The sequence below is a fragment of the Sabethes cyaneus genome, chromosome 1 (assembly GCF_943734655.1).
Source record: "Sabethes cyaneus chromosome 1, idSabCyanKW18_F2, whole genome shotgun sequence".
NCBI lineage: Eukaryota > Metazoa > Arthropoda > Insecta > Diptera > Culicidae > Sabethes > Sabethes cyaneus.
The window spans coordinates 55,475,989-55,494,402 of record NC_071353.1 but is presented as its reverse complement, the minus strand read 5'-3'; the positions used below and the strand labels follow the sequence as shown (position 1 = coordinate 55,494,402).

General features: G+C 40.4%; 1 protein-coding gene across 1 annotated transcript in view; it reads left to right on the top strand.

Moving 5' to 3' along the window:
• Positions 1 to 9,701, top strand: part of LOC128745709 (uncharacterized) — a 37,630-nt gene extending 27,929 nt beyond the window's left edge. Inside the window, exon 5 of the mRNA XM_053842788.1 lies at positions 9,492 to 9,701. Coding sequence (XP_053698763.1) covers positions 9,492 to 9,701 — 210 coding nt within the window. The remainder of the gene's footprint in view (positions 1 to 9,491) is intronic.
• Positions 9,702 to 18,414: the final 8,713 nt, after the last annotated feature.

Genomic DNA, 18,414 nt, shown 5'->3' with positions numbered 1-18,414 from the left:
TCCTCGTCAAACCATTCGTTATGTCGATTCGGTGCCACACTGCCTAGGACGTTCTCCGCTACGCTGTTAATGGCTGTTTTCAAGGTACTCCAACAGTCTTCAAGAGGGGCTTCATCCAGCTCACCCTCTTCCGGCAGCGCGGTTTCGAGAGATAACGCGTAGTTTTCGGCGACCTTCGGTTGCTTCAGTCGCGCTAGATTATACCGTGGCGGGCGGCGGTATCGTATGTTGTTCACAACAGATAGTGTTTAACGTATCCTTACCATCACTAGGTAGTGATTCGAATCAACGTTAGCGCCCGGATAGGTTCTGACGTCGATAATGTCTGAAAAGTGCCGACCATCTACCAAAACGTGGTCGATTTGTGATTCTATCTGGTTGGGTGATCTCCAGGTGTAGCGATGGTAAAGGTTATGCTGGAAGAAGGTACTACGTATGGCCATGTTCTTGGAGGCGGCGAAGTCGACAAGTCTTAGGCCGTTTTCGTTCGTTTGCGGGTGAGCGCTGAACCGTCCAATCACCGGTTTGAATTCCTCCTTCTGACCAACCTGAGCATTACAGTCCCCGATGATAATTTTGACATCATGTCTTGGGCAGCGGTCGTATTCACGCTCCAACTGCGCGTAGAATTCGTCTTTGTCATCATCGGCACTTCCGAGGTGAGGGCTGTGCACGTTAATTATGTTTATATTGAAGAATCGGCCCTTGATTCTTAATCTGCACATTCGGGGGTTGATCGGCCACCACCCGATCACCCGCTTCTGCATCTCGCCCATCACTATAAAAGCTGTGCCCAGCTCGTGTGTATTGCCGTAGCTCTGGTAGATGGTATGACCATCTCTATACGTACGTACCATCGTTCCTTTCCAGCATACCTCCTGCAGCGCTACGATGTCGAACTTGCGGCTCTTCACTTCTTTAGAAAGCACGTGGGTACTTCCGAGGAAATTTAGAGACCGACAGTTCCATGTTCCTAATTTCCAATCGTTAGTCCGTTTTCGTCGCCTGGGTCTTTGCCGATTGTTCCGATTAGAGTTATTATTATTACTTACGGAGTCCATTGCTTTGGTTTTTTTAGTGGTTCAGGCTTGCAAAGCCCGCAACCAACCCCACAGTATCGCCGAAGGGCCAACGTAGCTCGAATGAGCCCTCCTCCCCTGTCAGCATACGACCTTGGTTTCCGTTGGTTACCCGATCTCCACCGAGGTTGCTCGTATCCCGGCTGGTACCACGAGGAGGTTGGGGTAGGAGTTGCTAGGTAAGAGGCTGTGAACCACTGTGGGGTCTATTTTATGCCCAGTGCACAAAGCACCGATGGTACGCATTACCAAGCCGTTTACCGCCGTGGAGCGTTCCTCTCGAAAACCGCACTGGAGTTCGCCAACAAAGGTTTCCTGAAACGGCCTTAGTCTATAGAACAGGATGCGGGAAAAAATTTTAGTAGTTCCTCCTCAGTCTATTCCTTTAGTATAACCTGATGGATTGCACATTACAGCCGTTCGCTCCCAACTTCCAAAAGCTCGGGGCGTCCTTTCCAGCTGCTTTGCGTTTTTAGCTCTCTCGCTGCTTTTCTGCTTTTCGTTCAGAGTTGGTAGATCCACAGCTTGTCCATAATCCTCAATCTTTACCCTATTTCTGTTGACCGCTCCATCTTGTTCAGCATTTTACAACGCATCGAAATGCAATGTTTCCAACACCTAGCCACCTCCGATCTTTCAGTAATCAGCTTCCTCTTCTTGTTGTTGCACATAACAGAAGTTGGCACGGTCCGATTCCCGACTCCGTTGATCCTTTTGAAGAAGCTTCTCGTATCGTGCCTCTCGAATGAATTCTACCTGCGCAAGAACACGATCCCAGTGCTGGCGTTTCTGACGACTGTGAAGTCTCTTTCGGCAGCTCTAGCATCTTGGTTCTCTCTTTGCTCTGGTGCGACACAGTTGCAGCCACTATATGACTTCTGGCTGGATTCTTATCATCAGTCGCTCGTTGGTACTCTGCGTCAAACCACTGGCAGTGGCTGCAGCAGCAGTAGTACCCAACATTTCTCGTGCTGTACTAGGGTAGCCTGGGGTAACCATAATTATTCGAATTATAACATTTACCGGCGATTTGACAATATTAAGTTAAAAGCGCAGTTAAAAAGCGTTAACAAAACGAAGCAAAAAGTTATAGGTTATTTATAAAAACCATATTTTTGTTATTATTTACGTTTCCTTGTCAGATTAAACGACCAAATTGACACAGCAGTCAAAGCAAACATCGATTTAACTGGCTGAATTATTTTTTTGTTTTTAAAATGTGTGTTAGCTTAGGAACGAATGGGGTGCATTTTGCCTCGACGGTGCTTATTACCCCAGGTACCCCTACTGATCGCGTCGCGGATGTGCCTCCACTGTTCGTTCAGGTTCTCTCCAAGTTGTTCACCGATCCGCTCATCAGTCTTCCGAAAGTACTCTGCAGCAACTCCTTCCGCTAATAACCGCCAAATATCCAGTCGTATCTTTCTCGTTGGTTATAATTTGACTACATTGGACAACCAGGCGCGGATCTTGCTTACTACGAGATAGTGGTCCGAGTCGACGTTTGATCCCCGGAAGGATCGCACGTCTACGACATAAAAAAAAAGCCGGCCATAAATCAGAACGTGGCCGATCTGATTGGATTGGCCGAACAGGCCTCTCCATTAGGGTGTTTCCAGTTGTGCTTCCGAATGTTCCATCGTGCAAAATAGATACTACAGATAGCCATTCCTCTGGCTGCAGCGAACTTGATTAGGCTCAGGCCATTATCGTTTGTGGTAGGATGGAGGTTTTCTCTACCAATAACGGTGCGAAAGAACTCTTCACGTCCGGCCTGTGTATTTGTATCCCCGATGACTAGCTTTATGTCATATCTTGAGCGCTCTCCATATGTCCTGTCGAGTAGATCATAGAACTCTTCTTTTACGTCATCGGGTTTGTCGTTCGTCGGTGCGTAGGGGAGTGTCGTCGTGGTTGGGCCACGTTTTGGAATTCGCCCATAACCTTCGTTTCAAAAGGAGTTTTGGAAAATCTAAATACATTGTTGCAAAGGTCTAAGAATAAGCTATATTTTCGGAAAGTTTTGAACTGATTGCTTGAAAAATAAAAAAGTCATAGCCATTTACTTGAAGACAAAAAATGTTGTCATAGTCGGGCCATGTTGTCCAAGTTGGGCCACCGCAGAAAATCTAAGACATACGTATTGAAATTCTGTATAGAGACATGAAAAGAATGAATTTCGTAAACAACGGCTCATATAGGTACAAACACCCTATTTTTAATTGCATTTTTGCGAAATTTTGGCGATCTTGTTAAATTAATATTGCTACAATCGCCTTTTTCGAAGTGTACAACTACAATGAAAAAACAACAAAAATCTAGGTTTTTATCATATTAATTTTGCTTTAGTTTATCACATTTTACGTGACAGACATTCTCTAGCGATTATTGCGCTTCTACGCTTAAAATTATGGTGGCCCAACCATGACTACTCAAGTGGCCCGACCTTTACAAATAGCGCTTTTCCAGTATTTCGCCTTAGCCTTCCCAAAAATCTTACTGGAGGCGATTTTTCTATAGTCTTCGTGTGCAGCACAACACACTTCATACATTTTCAAAATTTATCTCGATAATTGCATTTCATGAATCGTTTCTTGAAGAAAAGTTCATTGCGTCTGGAAAACTTGTTTTGTAAGATTTAGTCTCTGAATTTAGTACTGGTATTTTGAATACACGATTGAAACTCACAATATTGTTGAAAGTTAGCTATCACAGCAAGAAGTTTTACAATGGTTGTATCATAGATATCATGAGTTACTAAAACTGTAAACTCGTGATGGCCCGACTATAACAGTGGCCCAACGATAACGACAATACCCTACATATTTATCAGACTGTATTTCAAGAATTTGCCCTTAATCCTCAACACGCATAGACGGTCATTGATGGGCCTCCACCTAATGATACACTTCCTTTGTTTTCCATGTAATCCGACTCCATAATCTATTTTATAGATGTGATAGGGTACGGGAGGGTATTCCCATCACGCTACTAATTTCGGCATACATTACCTTTTTTGGCTACACTTTCCCAAATAGAAACTTTGCCGCTATATAACAATACTGAAACGAATGTAGCACTCATAGGCTTTAATGTGTTATAACTATTTTCATAAAAATGTAAGTAGTTTGCTTAATTTTATTCAATAAACATCAAAACCACTGTTTTTCCACTAGCACGTAACCAGGCTGAAAAAACTAGCAGCAATCGCTTACGCGTATCCGCTCTTGGTGATGGTTTGGAAAACACACAATTATGATCACGTTTACTTATTCTAGAAACTAAACAGCTGTGAATATGCTATCACAGAACAATTCTACTTCTTTTTATCACGGAAGAACACAAAAACTCCCCTCTGATATGTAAATATAAATCAATTTTCATTCACTAGCCGTTAGCAGCATTTTGTTTTTAATTCCAGCGTATGGTGCGTTACTTGCACTACTACCAATATATGTGCTGACATATCTGGTATTTGAGTGACAACTGGCGCTAGTGTATATGACCGATTCAGTGATACACTAGCGCCAGCAGCAAGCTGTTGTCACTGCAAAACCAAGTCTCCGGAGTCTTCAATGAGCCCGGAATGTAGGCAATAGCGAGGAGTTATTTTTCGGTTTCTCTTTTCTTGTCTCTTTTGATCTGTTTTTGAAAAGCATTTAATCGCTGTGCTAGCTATTTCGGCCTGTCGGATTTAAAAAACACAGACACCACTATAGAAAATGGGCTCAATTTAGCCGCAGCGACTTCATCATTTCTCGCGACTATAACTCAAATTCAGTAGCGTTTTATTAGGACCAAAATACACGCCGATATTCAGTAAATATTATTCTATCAACTGGTATAAAAATCTTGTCTCGAATAAATATAGTTTCAACGTAGTTCCTGAATATTGTTCAGGCTACCGCTTAATGGGCTGGAAATACCCACCCGTACCCTACTTGAATGTCGTCCCCACAATAGGATCTACTTCGCGCAATTCGCGTTCTCCCGTCTTCGCCATCGCACTTCCTGAATGGCTGCAAACTCGACCTTCGTTTTCTGCAGTTATCGAAACAAACATATAGGCATGCCAAAATCGGTATCTTCACGGATGTACTACTGACTCTTAAGTCCATTAAATGTGCCACCAAATCAAGTTAAGTGCACAGCTCTACTTTAAGGGAAGTCTACTGCCAGAAAAAAGTTTTACTATTTTGGGTTTTACTATTTGTAAACGGAGTCACCGTTATAATGAATATCTTTAACTACACTTTCAGCTCTTACAAAAAAATTTTAGCAGCATATTCTTTAAACAGCACTTTTCCAATATGGAAGAACTTGAACGAAAGCGAAACTCACCGACCGTTATCGTTCACATGCACAAGTAACATTTATGTTGTATAATTGTTTATTAAACTATTGTACAGCTAATTCCCGTGGAACAAGTGCTTGATAAGCTATTATACAACAAAAATGTTATCCCTTGACCGCAAAACCCGTGAGAAAACGTGTTAAAAGTTTAAATATAAACGAACGATAAATAACTTTTCGAAAGAAAATCGCGATGGTACACACTTAAAAAATTCAGCAAAATTTGCCGAGATTTGGACAGCCGAGCGTTCGGTAAAAATTTCAGTTCTGCAAATCGACGTTTACGGATCTTTACTAACGTTTGGCATCATAAAAAATTTTACCGAACGCTCGGCTGTCCAAATCTCGCAAAATTTTGCTGACTTCGGCACTTTTTTTTAAGTGTGTACATACTACCAGAAATAATGATTCAAAAAATTAAACTAAAACCAGCTCCGAATGTACCTGCTGCCAGAAATCCAGCTGCTAGATTATTTGAAAGAAATAGCGTAAGAAAAAATTAAGTTTTCATGAATTTCCATCGAATCATAATTTTGAGTAATCATAGTTCGTTTGCAGCTTATGCGCATTCAATTTTATCGTGCATATTGATATGATAGGTGGATAAAATCAACGCGCATATGGAATTTTGCAATTTTCGAAACTGGTTGTTGTAACAAAATAAATATACCGTGACCGCTCCTAATTCTGCGCAGCTCCTAATTCTGCGCATTTTTCTTTATATTTAAGTATTTTTTAACATTGTGCATAACTATGATCATTGCGTTATTTTTTTATAAAAGTCTGTTGTATATTACGCCATTATTCACAAACGGGCCCTAATATTTGAGAGCGAAATAATTTAACGTGAAACTGAAAGTATTTAATATGGCATAAAACATTGTCGTTAGCACCAACGCTTAGATTGTCCTTCTAGAAAATTAACAAATTAATGATCGAAATTCTTTGCAATGATCAAATTACTCAGTATAATTAAAAAGAATAATTAGTTTTAGTCATGTTTTAGACAAAAGGAGTGATTGCATGCATTGCTTTCCTTAGATAAATGCGATGTAATAATGCGCAGATTTAGGCACAGATTTTTTATTCATGTTCCAAATTCTGCGCAGTAATGTATCCTACGAAGAAATCGCGAAAGAATACGCAACCTCACCTAAATGGCTGAGGTATAGAGGCATGAAAATTCAAGTACAATCTTTAACTTGCATTGATTCCATGTGCTGTGTCTCGGGGTCCGAACCTACGAGCGCCAATTCATGAAACCATGTCTTCTATTTTATTTTTTGTTTAACCTCATGTCACTGTCAGAGAGTGGGGAAGTGGTTTCTATATGAAAACTTTCTAAAGTATTAGTCTACAGTGTAATGTTCAGTATGCAGAAACCCTGAGTCAATTCGTCCTTCGTTTTCGAGAATAAAATGAGGCAATCAAAATGATAACAATATTCCTTTGCCACCCGGACAGCACAAGGAGGCCGGATCATGGATTTAATTATGGTAATGGCTAATGCCGGATTTTTTGGTGTGCTTTCAGCGTATAAAGACATAAACAGCATGGCAGAAGTATTTATTTTCACTTTTTGGGTGCGCAGAATTAGGAGCAAACATGTGCAGAATTAGGAACATGGGCAAGAAAGTGCGCAGAATTAGGCACCGTGGATAAATTTACAAAACGAAAAATATACTCAATTGTTGGTCGACTTATAATTCCCATATTTTTTGTCAGATATTATAGACCGTAGCACTACACGTTGCTGCTATCCACGTTGTTAATTTAAATCTAGAATACTTAGAATAGCGGAAGAAACATAAAAATGTCTTAACTGCGCAGAATATGGTACGTTCACGGTATTCAGTTAGTCAATTTCAATTTCTAGCAAAATCATTTTAGTTGCTTCGTATGACAGGAAAAGGATTAATAATAACTTTTTTTCTGCAAAGCACTTTACTTTGATGAATTTTTGTTTGCGAGCTAAAACTAAATTGTGGAATATGGCCTCGCATAAAAAAATGATTTTGGTTTTAAACTTTAATATTTTCATAATAGCAGCATTAAATCTGTTTGGTCAGGGTGTTCCCGTTCTATAAAACTAACAGATTTCTTGCGGTTTGACATGAAACCGCGAAAAGATCAATTTTGATTGGTGCGCCATTTTGTATTGCTACGCCACACTTATGATAAGTTTATAAGGGACGTGGTGCAGCCAACAAGTTTTAACGTGGTAGTATGAGCAACCACAATAAATTTGCTTTATTAATAGTTTTCTAGGTAGCTATAATTGTGTTTGGACGCGTATTGTCTTGGTATCACGCAATACCATAATAAAACCTGAGGTACCGCAATAAAACTTTAATAAAATTCAAGTAAAACCAACTGACTTTAGATTTGCTATTGCACAATTCAAAATATTTTTGGTCTACATATCGGAATGTTCTAGTTCATCCAATTTTATCATATTTCGCACCAGAAACTTCCTAACTTTCCAAAAAAAAAAGAGTAACGTCTTGACCACGTACAGAGTCAAATACAAGTAAAAGAGAAAAAACAAGTAACGGGCTGTAGAACAGGAGAGAATTATCTATGTGGAGCAAAATCAAGTCACTAGTAATTAACTTTATTTGTTTTATCATTTACATCATACATTATGGCGCATTGTTTAACTTTTATATTTTCCAAAATACGACTTTAAAGCTTGCTTCAGATAGTATTGGAACAAAAATAATTGCGTGTATTTCAGTTATTTATTATTGAATTCAAGATCTTTTGTTACACAAAAATACGGATAAAATTATTCGTCACGGTTTCGAAGGAATTCTCGAACTTTTCCTGTTATATGGCTCATTAGGCGGCGCACTCTTTCTTCGTCCATCGTTTTGGCTCTTATCTTATCTTATCTTATTGCACCAGGTCTTCATCTGATTGATGTCTTTGACACCTTTTTCCTTTGCCTTGTGTCTCCTCTTCATGATTTCCCAGTTTTTCTCAATAGGGCGGAACTGGGGCAATTGGGTGGGTTAAGGACTTTCGGAACAATCTGGACCCCTTTCTCTGCGTATCATTCTTGAACGACTTTGCTGTAATGACAGCTTACCAAATCTGGCCAAAACATCACGAGATGGTGGCGGGATCGAAGAACGGCAAAATTCGTTTTCGGAGACACTCCTTTTGGTACAGTTCCGACGTCATTGTCTTATTTGTAACGAAAACTTTCGTTTTTCTGCCACAGCAGCAAATGCTCTGTCAAATCATTTCTTCAAATTTTCTTGCAAATTTGTCGGCAAAAACAAATTTAAATTTGCTTGGAACATCCCCCGAGCTGTTGCCAAGTAAAATTTTTGACCAGGCATTTGCCCGAAGTCACCCTTGACATAGGTTTCATCGTCCATCAAAAGACACCCGTCGAACTTGGCTAGCACCCGGTCGTATAGCTTTCGAGCACGGATTTTGGCCACACTAATCTGTTTTATGGTTCGGTTTGGCTGTTTTCTAGCTCGATACGACTTAATTCCTTCCCGGAGTGGAATTCTCCTCACAGTACCATGGGCAGAACCGAATTTTCTGGTCAAATCACGGTTCGACAGATTGGGATTCCTCTTGATGGTCTTCAAAATCTTACCACGCAGTTTCCGGTCGGCAGTGTCACTCCGATGACTCCTTGAGGCTTCCGAATCGTCGTCAATGTTTCCTTATACCGTTTGATAACGTGCCTTGTGGTATTTTTGGGCAATTTCAGCGATTTAGCTAGCCTAGATACAGGCCACAATGGATTTTCCAAATATCTGTGCACAATTTTAGCTCTTCTTTCGGCTTCCATGTTGTTTGTTTACAAAATACAGTCGTTTTGCGGAATGTTAAAAATACATAGATAAAACTAACAAAATTTCCCACACGTGGGCACCAAGAACTTCCAAATGCGTCCACCAAGAGCGCCACCATATGAGCGAAACTTTGTTCCGATTCTTAATAAAGCCAGCTTTATTATATGCTTAAATGTTTTAATGAAATGTATTTTTTTACCCATGCAATCGTAGCTATCATCAATTTTCGTTTTTTATCTAGGTTCAACCTGCACTGGAGGGAAGCACTAAATTCGGCAGCGCTTGGGACTGCATCGGATTCACAACGGCTCCGATATGGTCAGGTCTGTTTATAACATCGTTCATGGCAGTCGGTCTAGCGATCGCCATCTGCGCTATACTGGATATTAAACCGCCGAACCGGTTCGAATCCCGCACTGGAAAGCAGCTAACATTCACCGTGCAAGAGTAAATGTACCGTTTTATGCTAGTCTTCTAGTGGCCTGGTGACACTATCTACACCTCCTCCCGGGTAAGGTCAAGGCAATACGCCGTATGTCACGGCTGCCTGCGAAAAAACAGCTCTCTTTCTTCTATTCGAAAGCGATGCAGCTAACATCAGATTTATCTTTCCTTGTTGGATAGGAGTCTGATTGAGCGTGACCGGATTAAGCATACTTTTCAGTATAGTAACCCCTTGCGTAAATGTACCCAAGCAAAGAAAATAGCAAATAAAAATAGTCATTAAGTTAAAAGTTAATCATCGCTTGAACCTACTGAACCAACTATCTTTGCAGAGCGATTAATAAAGAAAAAGACAAACTGCACTTTTCTCTTTGGTTTTCCAACGCCAAGAAACGCTTAAACATTGAATAGCGAATCCGTTGAAACGGCAGCATTTTTATCTTGATGTTACACGCCTCCCGTATTACTACAACTCATTTGCAACCCTGATCGTTGCATCGTCACTCCGTTTGATGTCCGACAAGTGAAACTTAATCGATACTAAAGTTCAATGTTTTATTAATACTTACTTCTGTTCCGTTTTGTACATATATCAGTTGATTCTACTTCGAATTAATTAGTGTGATTAATTTTTAATGCAGCTCCTGTTAAATCTACGACCAGCCATTACAACTGATTGATGACTGTTTAGAATTAACTTCAAAGAGGTAAAGAAATACGAATTAAACAAACCGTTATTATGAAAAATATTAATCTTCATCGATGACGACATTATATGTATTAAATTAAAGCAGTGGTACTTCACTAGGTATGTAGATATTCAATAAATGAACTAAAAGTTACACCCGTTGGCTCAGATGTTTTAGTAAAATGGAAAGAAAGTCAAGTAGAATGATTTAAAGTAGCTGTTACTGTTCATTGTCAATTGGCTTAATAGCGTTTAATTACCATTTAACGATACGAGTAGAAAAACGAAATTGTTGGACATAATAAAATTGCAATTCGTCAAGGTTAATTACTTCATTATTCAATGCAGTAATGTAGTAATGCAACAGTAATTTTATTAGTGAAACTGTCACAATGGACGAACTGTTATCAATTGATCATAGTATTTCGGTAGTATACAAATATTTCGGTGCTTATGGTTGGCAAAAATTCATAAACTTTGTGATGAAACATCAGATCGATCAATAGACACAGTGAGATTGAAATACCAACCACCTTGTATAAGGCGAGCCATAAACTGAATTGAAAAAAATCGATGAATCTGTTGGCATTAGCAAGGTTTGTATCCAAAAAAAAAAGTCAAAATCAATCAATCGATTTTCTCCGCATACCGTTACGACTCTTATCGAGATACTAAAGAATTAAGTTATCGACGCAAAGCAGAGGCACAAATAGACCTACGGGCTTGCTACACCACCCTTGCCGGGTGGAACCATAAAATCAGGCACCCTGAGTTACCGTTTAAGATCCCGACCGAAAGAGCTGATAGTTTGCGCAAGCTTGATCGAGCAGCTGCATCCAGCACTAGGTGCCCCTATCCGCGATAAGGGAGAAAGCCTGCCTTCTGTTTGATTTGTTTGGACAACGGTCATTACTTATTATATCACTCTACTCTTCCATGCATTTTGCCCTGCTTGGATTACGGACCTTGACAGCAGGCGAAAGACCGTCTGGGATGCCTATACTTACGCTCAAGTGATCGATCGGTTTGATCAGTAGCTGCATTAGGCCGACCCTCCGGGTAAACTGAAATCCGCACTGCCGAGATTGGTGCCAGTGCTGTTAGATGAAGTCGCGTGTTGATCGTTTGATTGCTACGAGCGGCGATACTCAGACGCAACATTTTCTGCCAAAGTTGCGTACTGCGGGGACTCCTGATCGGCAGAGAGCCTCCAAGTTGCTGCAGGTTGACGTGTCTAATATGCATAATAACAGTTGCGATGGAATCAGATTACCGACGCATGGACGATAAAATCAATGCCAGTTAACGTGGGGGACTTCGACAGCGAAAGTGAAAGTAAACAGGGATTTTTCTCTAACCCCTTAAATGAAGAATCGGTCTGTTGGCAATATTTGTTGCAAATACCAATCCGGGGCGCTGACAGATTGTATTTGATACTCTAACTTTCTCTCTTGCTCATTCTCTCTGCTTGCTGCTAGTTCTTTCTCGCTTGGGTTGTCGGAAGTACCATTCCAAACTGGTCGCTTCATAACCGATCCAAGCTACTTCACTACAGTTGCTAATTAATTTTTTTCTCACATTCCATCTGTCTTTTGGTGACCCAAAAGATAGAGTCAAATTGTAAGGTCACTTCCGCAAGCGGCAAAAGTTGTGAATAACTAGATTACATCGAGAAAATCACTAATATTTACCTAAGAAGTTGCATTAGAGGTTTGCATTCGGAGCACTTGGGGAAAACAAGAAATCTCGCGGTTTTACGCAGCTTTCGTTTAGATTTTGAAGTTTTGCCTTCGATTATAACTACCATAAAACTCTTGTTATGCTTCCTCGACATGACAATTTGCTAATATGTCAGCACAGTAATACCTAGATATAAAGCAACTTTATTTTTATTTTCGTCATGTTATATTGAAGTTACGTTGTATCACAGACAAACAGACATAACACTCACTGTTCCATTCTACGCATGCTGTAACAGTCAATTGAAGTTAATTGTTGGTTGGGACTTGAGAGTGTCTTCGTATTTGTCATAGTGGCGTTATTTAACATATGAAGGGGAATGCCCCACATAAAATACTTGCTTATTCGAGGGATACTTCTGTTATAATGTGATATTTGCGAATGTCGTTCATAGATGGTGCTAGTGTTCAGGTAAAATATGAATGACGATGATTTTTGTTGACTTTTATTCCAAGAGTTATGTCTGTTTGTCTGGGGCAAGAACAAAATTTATTTATATTTGAAGGAAATTGATTGCAAATGAAAGAGGAGCCTTCCGAAATGTTAACTTCCAAATTTTATGATGATCGGACTTGTGGTTTGATAGATACATTTTTTTAATCTTTAAGATAGAGGTTTTCAGCCTGCGGCTGGTTCGCCTCTTTGTGAAAGGTAATAGACTACAATTTTGTTTCTGCTGAAGCATTCAGTTTAAATTAGGTCGAAGAAACTGCAATCTTTCAGGAACAATAGTATCGTCGTTTCTGCTACTGGATCATCGCTCAATGCCTCCCTCACGATTATTGAAATGTTATAGGTGCGTCGTGGTCCCTCAAACTGCGGACAGAATGTAATTATATGTTCAACAGTTAGTGTGTGTGACGTTGCATATTGCGGAGATCCCACCTTTTTGGAGCCTCACGAGAAAATTATTAGCGTGGGAATTTCTGCGTGTCCCACACACGTTTGCAATTTGGCAATTTGAACCATCCAGTTTATCGTCATTGCCTCCACATTGTACCCCTCCTTGCTTGACAAGCATTTTGTCAATGTATTTGGTAGGTACAGGATTATTATTATTAAAATATGGATTTGCATAGGACTCGTAAAATTACTGCAAGGCACAATACCCAAGTAACAATGTGAGTTTGGTTGTACTCTTATGGTGGTCCTCAAGACCAATTTTGGTCTTAAATGCCACCATAAGAGTGTAATAAAACCCAAATTGTTACTTGGGTAGCGAGCAGGTTTTTTTGAATTCTCCAGTGCCTGTTATATTGTACGAAATGTTAAGATTTTGTTAATAGGACACCACAAGAACTATTGCTTTCCAAAAGATGGCGCTTTTCTAGTGGTAGTGAAATCAAAATTTCTCACTTATCTATGTTTACCTACCTAAACAACAATCACTAATCACATTTTATTTATGCTACAGTTACTCTGTTATGCTTAATTTTCATAACTTCTGTCTAATTTTGATAAAAAAAAAAACAAACTTTTCCTATACCTCTCCATAGCATCTTGCTAATATTCTTCCGAGAGCCCGGGAAAGTGATTTGGTACCGTACGAGAGCCGAGAGCTGAATATTTTTGCGACATTTCAATTCGAAGAAACGCAACATGAACGCGATAAATAAAAACAATGTTTACCAACTATTTATTCATAACTCGGTTCTACTTGCGCGCCGACTGCTTACGGAGGCTTCAATCAATTGGGTACTCAGCTCCTTTGACCTAATGAAGTCTCCGGGTCCGGATGGCATACTTTCCATCTTCTTACAAAAAGCGGACAAGATTATTATGTCCGAGCTCATCAACCACTTTCGTGCCAGCTTTACGTTGAGACATGTCCTGGCAAGCTGGCGGAAGATCAGGGTGGTGTTCATACCTAAGGCAGGCAAAAGAGATAAAACTATGCCAAAAGCTTTCAGACCAATTGGTCTAACATCAACGCTTCTCAAGTTGATGGAAAAAATCACGGATAATCACATCCGTAACAAGTTTCTAAAGAACTCTCCTTTACATGGCAATCAACATGCTTATCAATGCGGTAAATCTACGGAAACCGCACGTCACTACCGCTAATTGAGAAGTCGGTTCAATGCCAAGAGACGGCACTTTGTGCTTTTCTTGACATTGAAGGTGCCTTCGATAACACGTCATTCGCCTCAATTAACACGGCTCTCCTTAATCATGGAACTGATCAGCCGACAATGAGCTAGATTGAAGCAATTCTGTCAAGCAGGGAAATCACAGACTCATTGGGAGATACGTCGATCGCAATCTTAGCGATCAAAGGATGTCCTCAAGGAGGAGTTCTCTCCCCCTTACTTTGGTAACTGATGGTCGACGCACTCTTGCACAAGCTATCACAGCATGGCTATTTGGTCATTACGTACGCCGACGACATGGTACTCATTGTCAGATGAATATTTGACGCAGTGTTGTCCAGTCGTATGCAAGGAGCGCTAAACTCCACTATTTCATGGTGTCTATGAGAGAGACTTAATATAAACCCCTCCAAAACAATCGCGATCCCATTTACTAGGCGGAGGAGACATACTCTTACTCCTCCTACACTGAATGGAATCAGACTAAGCTTCAGCAACGAAGTTAAACATCTAGGTATTATTCTGGATCATAAACTGAATTGGACCGCTCACCTAGACTATGCTGTCAGGAAAGCAACTACAGCCATTTGGGCATGCAGTTCACTGTTTGGCAAAACCTGGGAACTAAAACCTCAACTAGCTCTTTGGTCATATACTACTATTGCACGGCCTAGGCTAACTTATGCCGCTCTTCTATGGTGGCCAAAGGTAAACGAGGTGACAGCGCAGGCCAATCTAAACAAAGTTCAACGCCTGGCATGTTTATCAATGACCAGCGCCATGCGCACTACACCAACTGCAGCCATGGAGGCAATGTTATCCCAAGTAACCAGTGAGCACTTAAGGGGAAACCGAAAGTGGCTCAAAGATGGCTGGATAAATGGCTACCATTCGAAGCACGTATTGTTTTGCGCCTTAAAAATGCATCTGTATTGGCAGAGCACGCTTTCGCCACGTAATCAGTGCTTCCAGCGCTGTTATAATGTCCTAAAACTTGTAATTCAATTTATCGATCTGCTGTGTATCAATAAACGCTCAGCAAAACATAATTGCCAATGGAAAATAAATTTAACTGAACATATCGATCATTACGTGTTCATTAAAGCGACTAATGTATAATTTGGAATTAGTTAATAGATATTTGGTTACGCACATATTTCGTTGAACTAGCGATTTCCGAAAAAGCAGCAACACAGTATCAAACTTTCGTCACATCAATGAGCTTTTAAAGAGCTTTCAACTTTCGCCGCATCGATGAGCTTAGAGTGAAATAAACAAACAAAACGCAAACGCAGGAATCAAAAACGCAATCCGATGCAAGCGGATTAATTAAACATCCTAGTGATCCTACGCATTATTCAGTTGCTGCTGTTAATTTTGATTGAATCGGAATGCCTTGATAAAGAAAACAAACCCTTTTTCGGTATGTTTGTAGTCAGTGCGGTTGGCTGCGGATCAGCTGTTTATGTTTGCAAGCTCCGCTATTTGCCATATAATACCAATACTAATGCAATATTCAAATAAACGTTTAGGTTTTTAACGAACACATGAGATGTGCAGTACAGTGTTTGTCGCACTAACACAATAACGTTAGCCACTTTCGGTTCCGCCTTAAAGAAGCAGAAATCTAGCTTTTTATTAGCCTATGGTGCACACCATATCGTGCAGCATAGTTCAATATGCCTATAAAAAGCTGCTAGAAAGCCGGTTTTGGCGAAATATCCGGCTACATTAGTGCTTGGAGATTTACAAATGTCATAAAACGTAACGCCTGTTGCGTAACGGTAAAACGTCAAACATAAAATCTGCGAAAAATATATTGTACATCCTTTTTTTATCTTCCCTCTCTGTTAGTTATGCTTATATGGCGTACTTTGTTGACGTTTCAAGATTGCTTTTTTGTTATTTTCTTTTTCGATTAGAATTGAACCCGCCAGCCAATCTGTCGATTACGTGGCTTGGAGTGGAGGAGTATAGGGCAACGCCTTTACCAGTTGATCTGTAAACGGTAGTTGCGAGTCAGCTGCCAATAGCTCTACTTAAATCACCGAAATTCTTAACTCGGATGTTTGATTTGCTTATCAAGGCGGAATGGAGGGAAAGATTTTGTTTTTCACATTTCTTCCATAAGTTGCGCTTTGGGAGAATTACCTACCTTTTATTTTCTTATGTGATGGCATACATGTATAGAAATATTTCTTGCATATTATCCGTATGCGTATGCCCTATAGATTCGCGTTGATGTTTATTCAATCGGCGGTGCAGGATTTTGCGTAAGACAAAAAGAAAGGGAAGCATTTTTTCTGTTATCACACGTACGTTCGCAATGAGATTTCCTGCAAGTGTGAGCAGAGTTGCCATTTTCGTAGATTTTTCTGTAAAATCACAGATTTTTTCGTCATTTTAAAGCACAGAATCTGTGATCACAGATGACAGATATTTTTGAAAATCACAGATTTTCACAGATATGCTACATGTTGAAGAAAAGTTTATCAATTTTATCACTGGAAGCGAAATGGCACAAAAAATCGGGAGGCAAGTTACAAAACCGAAATTACTGCACATCCAAAACAAAATTTACGAAGCGTATGGATGACATTGAATGAACCATATTGTTCAAAAACATTAAAATGCTACCTTTTCTTCATGGGAGCATAATTATGTAACACAGATTTAGTAACAGATTTTTTTCGATAGTTTTACAGATTTTCACAGATTTTTAAAAAGAAACACAGATTTCAAAATGGCAACTCTGAGTGTGAGCAGTATTCAAGATCTCTTTTGATGCCGGTAACGGCAATAAAGCTTGCTTAGAGCATCTAATCAGCTTTCCATAGTGCTTCAAGTAAATTTTAATTCAGTATTGAGAATGCCATTTTAAAGCTGCTATGCTTTGACAATGCTGAATTATATCTGGCAGCATATAACTTACAAATATAGAGCAGCTTTCAAGCTTAATTCAGTGCTTAGCGGTTACCTGGGATGCTTGCTACCTTTACATCTTCATGTGAAGAAGGAATCCGAACTCGGTGCACTAAGGTTGCAGAGGTGTCGTAACATACTTGAGGGGGATCAAATTGGTCACCTTCGCGTACTAAGGGAGTTCAAACTATCACCCCTAGTAACGACAATCTCTGCCTGGATGGAGGCATGGCCTAACAAGGATGTTCCGTACAGTGTAATTGTTACTGATCGCGCTGTATGGAGCAATGAAGGGCCTGTTCTTCCATCCGGTACCATCTGCTTCTTTACAGATGGATCAAAAATTGGGACTTGCGCAGGTGCTGGAGTCTACGAACCCGGAATAAAGGAAGCTCTTCCACTGGGCAAATGGCCCACCATGTTCCAAGCGGAAGTATATGCAATATACATCTGCGCCAAGATATGTCTAAAACGAAAGTATAGGTATGCTAAAATCGGAATCTTCACGGACAGCCAGGCTGCACTACTGGCTCTCAAGTCCACCAAATGTGCATCCAAATTAGTTTGGTAGTGCAGCACAACCTTGAGGGAGCTCTTCCACCAGATCAAAGTTTCACTATTCTGGGTGCCTGGACACTGCGGAATCGAGGGCAATGAGCTTGCCGACAGCCTAGTGACACAAGGATCTGCTCATCAATTCATTGGCCCCGAACCGCTTCTGGGCACCTCCATATCCGCTGTCAAAAGCGAATTACTGACCTGGGAAAAGCTAGAAATAGCATCCAGTTGGTATAAAGCGCAGTAGACAAGCTAAACAGTTTATCTACCCAGACCCTGCAGTAGTTAACAAACTACTTACCTTAACGCATAGGGAACTGCGCACAATCACGGGACTCCTCACCGGACATTGTCCCACTCTTTACTATTTAATAAGAGATTTGGCAAGGTGTTAACCGACATTTGCCGCTTTTGCAATTTAGAATTAGAAAGTTCAGCGCACTTGCTCTGCTCCTGTGGAGCTCTTGCGTCTTCCAGGTTCAGCTTCTTCGGAAGCTACCTATTAACTCCATACTCAGTATAGAAACTTCATCCCAAGAAGGTAGTTGGTCTTATCAACCATGTAATACCTAATTGGGGCACAGTCTTACAACCCAGCTCAACTTCATCAATGGGTATAAGCAATCCGTAAACTGTGTACAGCAATCGGGGTCAGCTACAAAAGACAATCTTCGTGACTGTCGCAGTGGCATTTTTGAACCCAGTGCCCTTCTGGCTTACAA